Genomic DNA, 11,647 nt, shown 5'->3' with positions numbered 1-11,647 from the left:
GGTTTTTGTTTCTTTTAAAGGTCACATTAACAAAATCTAGAATAATTTCAACATAATTCCAATGAACTTTAGGTTCTAAGACATCTTGAAAAGTAAGTTCACCCCCACAAAAAAAATATTCCATATTAAATGCCAAGTCTGTATATATTGTTACGATCCGCGGTTAAGGATGTTATGTTTGCCGAGCGGAGGCCCCGCGACCTAACAGTTTCCCCGATTCACCCGATTCACTCGAACGTTGGCCGTATCGCGCCACAGCTATTCAATGAGGGAAAAGACAAAGACGACGGATGTGAAGAAAAGGAATAAGAAGACGAAAAAAAGGTTGAAAATACTACTAAATTTATTTACTATTTACAGGGTCAAAATAACCAAGGAGAAGGAAAGATAAGAAAATAATTTACAGAAGCTTTTAGAGACACAGTGAAAATACTAGCTTATCTAACAGGCTTAACTTATTCCCAGGGACAAGACAAAAGACAGACTACGAACACACTTACACGGGGAATGATGATAGGAATGGCAGGTGGATGGCTGGGGGGAGAGGGAGGTCCAACGGGTCCGGCAGCACGATCGGCGCGTTGGGCAGCCGCCGTTCCTTCGCGGCCCTGCTCCAAACTGCCGTCCAGGCCCCACGCTGCTGTGGCTGCAGTTTCGGTGGCTCAAGCTGCTGTGGATGCAACCGCCACTCTTGTCATGGACCTCTCTTTGTCATGGACCTCTCTTTGTCATGGACCTCTCTTTGTCATGGACCTCTCTTGTCATGGACCTCTCTACGCAGCTTTGCTCTGACGACTCCCTCCTCATCACTCTTGCGCCCGCGCTTTTATAACGCCTCCGGCGATTAAGCCGCCGGTCTTCAGGACACGCCCATCGGTGTGCTCACCTCGGCCATGGTTGGTCGCGCGACCCTCTGGCTCCGCCCTTGATGACGACGGGCGGGCACGCCTTTCTTCCCGACCCAAGCACATGTTCAATGGCGGCTTTGGAGGGGATGTAATTGGCAAATTGAGGCTTGGCCATGACGAAAGGGGAAATGGAGGTTTTTGGGAATGGGAATGAAGGGAATCTATCTATTTCACTTGGTGCAATGGAGTGTCATCTTAATGGAAGACAAGGCCTTACCCTAAAACACATAATAAGGATATAAACTACTGAACAGGGGTTTTATAGTGTCCTTCAATGGATGCTTTATGGAATTAACTACCGGAACGCCCTTTGACCTTTACACAACACTGGAGGCAGGAGGGGCCAGACTCAAGCAATAATAAATAATACACACAATCAAAAAAATACAGTCCTCATATCCGCAACAATATATATAAAATATTTTGTGACATTTTGTTTTTCTTATCATTGAGATTAATCAATTATTTGTTTATAATAAAGGAGGTATTATTACACATTTAGTTCCATGTGGCAATTAAGCTTTGAATTAAGCCAATTGGGAAATTAAGAGGATGGGCTTATGCTTGACCTCTGTTGTTGTTTAAGATCGAACTTAAAACAGCTAGTATGCCTTTGGGTTGTTGCAAACTGCCACCTGGAGGCTGTCTAATGTCAAAGTAAATAACATCAAAATGCTGTCTATGGTTCCACTTATCTTATGATTACATGATGGGATGGCAAGATAAGTCAGTAGGCAGTGCTTTTACCTGTCTGATCTGATCTGAAATTTGATCCATGATAAGGATGTACAGTATCAGACTAAAGCTGCCATTTTGATGATCCACCAAAAGTCTTAAACGTTTAAGGGCCGCTTTAATCATGGGCCTTTCATGCTGGTCTCGATTTTTTGTATAGACATCTAGACTCACGACAGAGATGAAACACAAAGGGTAGGCAGACTTTAAGTACAGACAAGTACTGATAGTAGGAACAAAAGGTCATATGCCAATACTTATAATACAAAATATCTCAAAAAATTGTGGACGGATTCGGCCGAAATTTGGCAGAGATGTAGCATATGTGACACTGACGAAATGATTAGATTTTGGTGAAGATACGGATTCGGATCCGGCTACTAGCCTTTTGAAAGTGATTCTTCACCATTGGAAGATAGGGCCAAAGGCGATATATAAGAGGCTATCTCAAAAGGTTATGGACGGATTTGGACGAAACTTGTTGGACAGGTTGTGTGTGTGTGACAAGGACTATTATATTTCGATTTTGGTGAAGATCTGAATTATGGATTCGGATATGAGAATTATTTAATTTTCTAAGTGATTCTTCACCATTGGGAGATAGGGCCAAAAACGATACATAGCAGGATATCTCAAAAAGTTATGGATGTATTTGGCCGAAACTTGTTGGACAGATTGTGTGTGTAACAAGGAAGAATCTATGCAATTTTGGTGAAGATCCGGCTCCAGCTAGTATAATTTTTTAAGGGATTCTTCACCATTGAGTGATATGGCCAACAAGGCCACATCTCTACTGAGGAGGTATGCTCTCTACTGAGTGCCGTTCTAGTTACCCTGCGCTCGCGAAGCGAAAGGCGGAGTTAAGCAATTGGTTGCGTATGTGTGCCGTGTACCATACGTGTGCGGTGTCTGCTTTAAAAAAAAATCATTTTCTCGGCAACCGTCGGTCCGATTGACATGAAATTTTACCGGAAGAGCGCCTCTGCCCGTAGTTTTTTTTGCTGATAATTATGACGTCATAGGTCACGTGGTACGGACGCCATCTTGGAAAAACGTTACACCTCTATCTACCAAACCGCTTTTAATGGAAAAAATTCAAACATGGCTCATTGTCAAATACTGCCCATGGGGAATATGATATGTTAATGATGATGTCATAGGTGCCTCTATTATGATGTCATAATTCGACAAATACATCACTTGATCTGATCAGTATGAAAAAAAAAATTTGCTCTGCAACTGCTAGTCCAATGAACACGAAATTTTCACCATAGGAGCGCCTCCTCCTCTAGAATATTTTAATGATAATTATGACATCATAGTTCAGCGGTAAAGGCGCCATCTTGCAAAAAACGAAAACTGCCCCTCTATATCTCCGACCCCGCTCCATGGAAAATATTGAAACATGGCTCATTGTCAAGTACTCCCCATGGGGAATAACATATGTTAATGATGACGTCATTGGTGCCTTCATTATGACATCATAAATTGACAGGGACAACGCTTAGTTTGATCATTTTGAAATTTATTGAGCGTGATCTACGCAACAATTATATTAGAGAATATAAATTTATGTCACGTGGTCTGGCAGCCATAGTGGATCAAAGAAAAAAAAAACCTTCAAAAACAAAAGAGTTCACTCGCACCAAGTTGACTGCGCAGGGTAAGCATTCTATGAATACCATCTAGTTTGTCATGTGATCGCTTACTCTGCTATGCAGTTGTGGCAAAGAATCAAATTTAAAAACAAAAACAAACAACCCCATTCTCTCTCCGTTCATTGTTAGCTTTAAAAAACAACAGACTTATCAGGATTGGAATTTAAACTGCTAATTATTGAAGAAGTGGAATTGTGGAAATAAATCCAATGTAAAAAATAACCTTAGGGAAGGCTATAGCTTCACAAATCCCATTGGTGGATACATACCTGGTTTTGGCATTCAGCTTTGTCATGGCAGTGCTAACTGTGGATCCATCTTTGGTGAATCAAAGGGCTGAAGTGAAGCAAACACCAGAGACTAACTTTTTAAAAAACTAACACAATGTATTTGAGGAAAGAGACTGAAAAGAGAGCTGGCTTTGAAAAGAGCACAACAGTGAGATTTGGCTCGACTTAGGATGGTGACATGATGGTTTTGGACTTTGCGAAGAGAATGGAGACCACCTTCAATCGGATTAGATTTCCAAACTGAAAAAGCAAGTTGATTGTTGGCAATAGCTTCAATGCAGGAATCTTTTTACGAAGCGTTGGAATCTGGGCAAGACAGTTGTACGTCATGGGACGGAATGTACTGGTAAAGGAGAATACTGGCTATTCTGGGAAAACAAAAACAGGCAGTATCCATATTGCTACATAATAAACGTTCGATTACAGGTAGTTGTTAATATAATTCCCGCAGAATTACAAACGAGATCCCCAGAATTACAATTCCCCCAGAATTAGACGGGTTAATTCCCCCAGAAATACGAACGAGGTAATTCCCCAGGAATTATAAACGAGGTAATTCCCCCAGAATTACGAACGGGTTAATTCCCCCAGAATTATAAATGAGGTAATTCCCTCAGAATTACGAACGGGGTAATTCCCCCAGAATTATAAACGAGGTAATTCCCCCAGAATTACGAACGGGTTATTTCCCCCAGAATTATAAATGAGGTAATTCCCTCAGAATTACGAACGGGGTAATTCCCCCAGAATTATAAACGAGGTAATTCTCCCAGAATTACGGATGGGTTAATTCCCCCAGAATTACGGACGGGTTACTTCCCCCAGAATTACGGACGGGTTAATTCCCCCAGAATTAAGGACGGGTTAATTCCCCCAGAATTAAAGACGGGTTAATTCCCCCAGAATTACGGACGGGTTACTTCCCCCAGAATTACGGACGGGTTAATTCCCCCAGAATTAAGGACGGGTTAATTCCCCCAGAATTAAAGACGGGTTAATTCCCCCAGAATTAAAGACGGGTTAATTCCCCCAGAATTAAGGACGGGTTAATTCCCCCAGAATTAAAGATGGGTTAATTCCCCCAGAATTAAAGACGGGTTAATTCCCCCAGAATTATGGACGGGTTAATTCCCCCAGAATTACGGATGGGTTATTTCCCCCAGAATTACAGACAGTTAATTCCCCCAGATTTACGGACGGGTTAATTCCCCCAGATTTACGGACGGGTTAATTCCCCCAGATTTACGGACGGGTTAATTCCCCCAGAATTATGGATGGGTTAATTCCCCTAGAATTACGGACGGGTTAATTCCCCCAGAATTACGGACGGGTTAATTCCCCCAGAATTACGGACGGGTTAATTCCCCCAGAATTACGGACGGGTTAATTCCCCCAGAATTACGGACGGGTTAATTCCCCCAGAATTACGGACGGGTTAATTCCCCCAGAATTACGGACGGGTTAATTCCCCCAGAATTATGGACGGGTTAATTGCCCCAGAATTACAGACGGGTTAATTACCCTAGAATTATCTGAGAACATTATCTGAGAACTTCTGAGAACTCAAGAGGAGCAAAAAAAAGCAGTGATGTTGGGAATTACCCTGAGAAATTGACTGATTGAACAAGACCAGCGACCTATTTCACTTAAAGACCTTTCACCATTCCCATGACTTGAGGTTAATGATCCCTTGCAGTTACAAAAATAGGACCACTGGTCCTGAAGTTCATTTGGATCAGGAGCAACAGTCAATGACGTCATAAAATATATCGACATTTTGTTCAAGCGCAGAATCTGGTCATGTGATTGGTTGAATGGAAGCCCTCTCGATGCTAATTGCAGATGTACATGTCAACAGGTAATGTTTTTACAAGTTACAGGTTATGTTTTTACAGGTTACGGGTTATGTTTGTACAGGTTACGGGTTATGTTTTTACAGGTTACGGGTCATGTTTTTACAGGTTACCGGTCATGTTTTTACAGGTTATGGGTTATGTTTTTACAGGTTACGGGTTATGTTTTTACAGGTTACGGGTCATGTTTTTACAGGTTACCGGTCATGTTTTTACAGGTTACGGGTCATGTTTGTACAGGTTACGGGTTATGTTTTCACAGGTTACAGGTCATGTTTTTACAGGTTACAGGTAATGTTTTTACAGGTTACGGGTTATGTTTGTACAGGTTACGGGTTATGTTTTTACAGGTTACGGGTCATGTTTTTACAGGTTACCGGTCATGTTTTTACAGGTTACCGGTCATGTTTTTACAGGTTACGGGTTATGTTTTTACAGGTTACGGGTTATGTTTTTACAGGTTACGGGTCATGTTTTTACAGGTTACCGGTCATGTTTTTACAGGTTACGGGTTATGTTTTTACAGGTTACGGGTTATGTTTTTACAGGTTACGGGTTATGTTTTTACAGGTTACGGGTTATGTTTTTACAGGTTACGGGTCATGTTTGTACAGGTTACGGGTTATGTTTTCACAGGTTACAGGTCATGTTTTTACAGGTTACAGGTAATGTTTTTACAGGTTACGGGTTATGTTTTTGGCCGATGGAGTGGCTGTGCTGCAGAGGCAACGGCTCCCCCCCCCCCCCCCCCCGATTGGTTAGTGAAGGAAATTATCGCGTTTTTGGCCTGATTCCACCCCGTTAATGAGCGCAGATTTTGATGCAGTCAATAAACCTTCGTTAGGCATCAGATATGAAGCTTGTGGCCAAGTTGAATCAAAACTGGGTGTTTGGTTCAAGCAACAATGACTGAAGTGTTTATGCAGACTCACTCACTCACTCACTGACTTACCTACGGACATTGCTCGATCGCATAAGCTCACTGGAAGTCCAGGTGAGCTAAAAATGTGTCATGAGATCTGCTGAAAATCTCACCAGATTTTTAGCTTACCTGGAACGAAGTTCAGGGGAGCTTATGCGATGGCGCGTCGTTCATCCATCAGTCCATCCGTCCGGCCGTAAACACTTGAAACCTCTTCTCCGAAAACGCTGATGAGATTGCGAACAAATTTGGCACAAATGATATTTGTTGTGTTGTGACTAATGTTTGTTCACGGCATTAAAAAAAAAATCGGGGTCTAATGGGGTTTACCGGGGGTTAAAGTGCATCCAGGTTTGACCCCCCCCAAAGTAGGAATTTACTTTTTTTTTCTCTGGAAATACACACAATATTTCGATGAAACTTGACCACAACCTTCATCACTCGTGATGTACCGAAGTTTGTTCCCGGCATTAAAAAAAAATCGGGCCTTAAGGGGTCTACTGAGGGGTTGCCCCCAAAATAGGTATTTGCTCTTTTCTCTAAAACTACAAACATAATTTCAATGAAACTTCACCGCAACCTTCATGACCCGTGATGTACCAATGTTTGTTCAAAGCATTAGAAAAATTGGGGTCTGAGGTGGTATACAGGTTGGGGGGAGGGGGAGTTGGGGTTTCCTCCCAAAATAGGTATTTCTTGTTTGTTTGTTTCAAGTCTTAGGATTATGTTAGTATGGTTCTACATGCTGCCTTGTCTTCTAGAAACCATTCAATTTGGTTTAAAATACCTTCAGTCAGTGTAGTATGCTGTTTATTCTACCAGTTGAGCACCAGGGGTATTGCCCCTATGTTTATGAGATCTCATGCAAGTTTGTTTGTAAATGCAGCCATTTGACATGATGGGGCAGTTGAAATCACAGAATAACAGCATAGCTGGAGATGAAAGGAGACAACCATCTCTATCAATATAGAAGGAGCTGTGTATGGCAATCATGGCTCATTTGGTTGGGGGAGGTGGGGACAGAGGAGAGCGGGAGGAAATAGAGAGTTTTTTTGAACAAAAGGCTGTTGCAAAGGGGAACAAAAAGTTTCAGATCCTTCTTTGGCAGGGGAGCGTTGATCCAGGCCTATTACAATAAGTGAAAAGTTATAAGTGAAAATAGTGAACGATTTTTTATTGTACATACATGGTATTTTTTTGGTTTGAATGTACATCATTTATGTTGCCTTCTTTTGATGTGCCCTTAACTTACTCGGCTCACTTCAATCCAAACAGGCAAATGCATTCTGTAAAAATGGTAAATGGACTCTTCTGCATCAGAAACTCCTCAACTCGAAAAGAGGTTGGTTGCTTCTATCAACAGATCTTCCGACAATATTTCATGCTGCTTCCACAAAATGTTGTTTTGATAAATTATCTCTTGGCTTCCAGCAAATCCTTGTGGTGTGGGACGAAGATCATAACAAAGTGAGAAACTTCATAATATTCCAGCACGTGAGTCCAATATCATTGTGTGGGTGCTGCATCATGAAGCACACTACCTATGCTTAAAATGTGCAGACGAGTCTGTTCAATCTCTCCTGAACAAGCACCAATGCTATCTTTAAAATATCAATAGATTTGAAATGAGGTATGAAGCATTAATTTGCCATGATGATGTCTGGCTACAGACTTGATGATTCTCCTATTTAACAGTAAAAAACACAGTCAGTTTACATGTTTGTACAGATGTCTGTCCCCCTTCATAAAGTTAGGTTTTAAAGGCCAATCTTTTAACATGAATGTGTGTTCACTACAGTCTATTTTTTGAGGATAAATCAAACTCGAAAAACATTTTCCATAAAGGAGTAATTGCATCTCTTCTATTGGAATTGCAAACGGTGGCTTGCAAACCGAGCCTCAAGGGCGGTGTACAGAAGTGTTTTCTTTAAATAACAATAAATACAAGGCGCAGGACGGTGAAATTCGCTGCACATGATGTGCAACGTGCGCAAGGTAAAATGAGTGTTCATTTACATCCGTATGATGTCTAATAAATAAAGAAGATATAAGCACACCTGACACTAGGCCGAGGCTTCAGACTTTGGCACGCTCATGAGGCTGCACTGTTGAATAAACTGTTCCAACCCGTCATTCTTGACGGGCTTTTTACTAGTTTAACAATAAAAAAACACATTGCTACAACTGAGGCAATGCGGCTGTTTTTATTTACGTGAAACATAAACAACGAAAACTTCTGATGTTGACATAGATATACCACATTCTAAATGTGTTTGTCTGTGTGTTTCTTTAGGAAAGTTCCCTTACTTTGGACAAAAATGGAACTTGGTTTCATAATCTGCTGGAACTGTTGCAGTTCTACAAGGAGAATGTACTGCCTCTGCAGAAGAAGGATCTGCATCTCACTCGGCCACTGATCGTGCCGAGGTGACATTGCCTCAAGCGAGCACATTATATTGACTATCCAGAACTCCTCCTCTCACTATGCCTACTCTGCCACGGCAACGAGTCACTTGACCATAAAAACGTGTTATGTTAATACCTCCACTGCATTTACCTCTGCCAAGGCAATACATTTATTTGTTTTGATTAAATGGCTGTAGCTGTACTGCTGCTTCACAAATGATCCCACCATCTGAAAAAAAAAAAATCATAACGTAAGTATCAAGCTTCCAAGCTGTAAGATGAAAGCTTATTATTCTGGCTGGGATTATTGATTATTTATTTTCTGCCACATTTTTTCATTCCTATTTATCAGACCGCTACATCAATAAATTTGAAACCTTAAAGCGACGTTCCAACACATCCTATCTAGTGCTTACACATACATCATTGTTGTTGTTTTCGTATGCAGCCTGTGGCTGCTGGTTGCATTATTTTTTCTCGAAGCGTGTTTGTGCCGCTGATGCAGTGCCCCATTATCAAAGAGCTGGTACTCAATTTGCCGACCTCGGAAGGATGAGCAGGCTGAGTCAACCCACCTGATGTTAATTCAATGATCGACCGGGATTTGAACTCAGGATCCTAGGATCCCAAGCCAGCACCCTAACTGTTAAGCCAACACCAGGCTACACATACATCAATGAACCTAATATGGTACATACATCAATGAATCAAAAGGCCTGGTGGCCATCTTAGATTTATTTGTGTTTTTTTTTTTTTTTTTTTTTTTTTTTTTTACAAATTGACTTTAAAAAATCTTCTCCACAACTGCTGAACTGGTTGATATAAAATCTCAGATGCATTCTTGCAAATAGCATATATGTATATATATATATATGTATATATATATATATATATATATATATATATATATATATATATACAGTATATATACATACATATACACTATATATATATATATATATATATATATATATATATATATATATATATATATATATATATATATATATACATATATATATATATATACATATATATATATATATATATATATATATATATATGAAGAAGATGAAAATGGCGATCTTTTTCGTGAAAATTCTCATTTATTTGGAAAGCACCAATTGGTGGCACAAAAGTGGCATAACAAAAGTTAACGGAATACAATTATAATGCATGAGGTGCTGTATTTCCATGTGGTGATGTACAAAGTTGCCTTTTTTATTGTTTGATCTGTTCAGCAGCTTTGTGGTATTTTGTGGGTTTTCAAATCTTTCAAAGATTTTCTTCACAACCGCCGAACCCATCAATACAAAACTCCAGATACATCACCGATTGGCCGAGCACTTTAAGTATCTTAAATTTTAAAAAAGCTGGCACAGGGACAATCAAAATTGACTCTTTCTTGAAATCGGGAAATTGATGGATTTTGACAGCTGAAACACGAAGATTATGTCTATGGGACACTAAGTTGTCCATGGGTTTTCCCTCTTGAGACGCTAATGTCTTTTTTGAAATGATTTTTTTTTCTTTTTTTGGTTTATGGATAAGCCAGTTTCAAAAATATTCATCTCGGAGGTGTCTCATGATTTCTTCCATAGCAACCAAAATGCTAATGCCAATTTTGATGGGAGAAGCAGCATTAAAAAAAAAAATTCTGAAATCTTTTCAAAGATCTTCTCCAGAGGCCAGTTTCATGAAACTTCATAAAGATGCATTTTTTATTGTAAGCCTTACCCTTAAGTAATAGACGTGCGCTGTCGTTTTTGCCAGTTTCAGAAAAAGCTAAATTTTAAGGTATCTGATGGTTCCTTCTTTGAGTTTTAAGCCTTACACCTTGGAAGCCTTGATCGGTTGTTGCTCACAACTCTGGTTATTTATTATCATTTGTATTATTATTACCACCGTTATTATTTTATCCTTACTGTTATGAAGAGGCAGCTCATAGTCTGCTGGACTGTTTTTATTGTAAATATTAAAGAATAAATGTTTATTTTGCATTTCGCGCCTGGTGTTTCTGAAGGATGCTTTTGCATGTCACAACCAAGCTGTGTTAATTTGGATGAGGATGTGTCATTTCACGTTCTGTTTTGCCAATCTCTGTTTCCCCCAGCGAGAGACGCTGCTGCAAATAATTGATTAATCAACAACAAGCTGGTTTCATGCTTTCCCAAAACTGCACTTTGAACCTCTTTTATATTACTCATTCATTCCCTGGTTGTTTTTGAATCCTTTCCTTTTATTCTCGATTTTCCCTTCTTACTTCTGTTCTTCAATTCCCTGATATTTTTCTACATTTCTTCTGTTTGTATGAATGCTAATAAGACTTGAAAAGGAAGGTTAGTGTATTTTGCTTTGTTTATCATTAAACTACCTTTCAAACGGCTAGAAGCTCCTATAATCTAGGATATTAAGGGCTACATTCCAGGTTCTATTTTCATTCACCTCTATAAACTTCCATTAGGGAATAAAGCATTGTTTTATTTGTCCAATAAAAAGCTGTAGTTAAAATTAAGCATGTCTTTCTCCATGCACTGCCCCCACTCGTTGATGAGTTAAGCATTTTTTCCTTAGGCTTCTTGCTTCTGACCAACTCTACCATTTGGAGAAGTTTCGTGAAGATCGGTTGAAAATTGTGACCTGTAGGTGACTGACTGACAAATTGTACAACCAATATATCATTCCTATGATGGTGCCATCACTTTTGTACAATATAACTCACTGTGCTCCAAGTGAGCGAAAATAACATTCCCAATGTCTCTGTCCCAGATTCAAGCCAAAGTCGATCCACGCTCCAGTGATCGTCAGAACGATGTTGTATCGAGACCAGAATCCCGCTCGGTTGACAGTCACACTGCCAAAGATGGGCAAAGGT

At 39.9% G+C, this 11,647-nt stretch overlaps 1 protein-coding gene across 1 annotated transcript in view; it reads left to right on the top strand.

The window, feature by feature from the left end:
• Positions 1-9,152, top strand: part of LOC137437773 (SH3 domain-binding protein 2) — a 104,796-nt gene extending 95,644 nt beyond the window's left edge. The window contains exons 12-14 of the mRNA XM_068132383.2: positions 7,642-7,708; positions 7,798-7,860; positions 8,660-9,152. Coding sequence (XP_067988484.2) covers positions 7,642-7,708; positions 7,798-7,860; positions 8,660-8,797 — 268 coding nt within the window. The 3' untranslated portion in view covers positions 8,798-9,152. The remainder of the gene's footprint in view (positions 1-7,641; positions 7,709-7,797; positions 7,861-8,659) is intronic.
• Positions 9,153-11,647: the final 2,495 nt, after the last annotated feature.

The sequence above is a fragment of the Myxine glutinosa genome, chromosome 1 (assembly GCF_964187855.1).
Source record: "Myxine glutinosa chromosome 1, kmMyxGlut1.1, whole genome shotgun sequence".
NCBI classification, from domain to species: domain Eukaryota; kingdom Metazoa; phylum Chordata; class Myxini; order Myxiniformes; family Myxinidae; genus Myxine; species Myxine glutinosa.
This window is presented reverse-complemented; position numbering and strand designations above follow the sequence as displayed.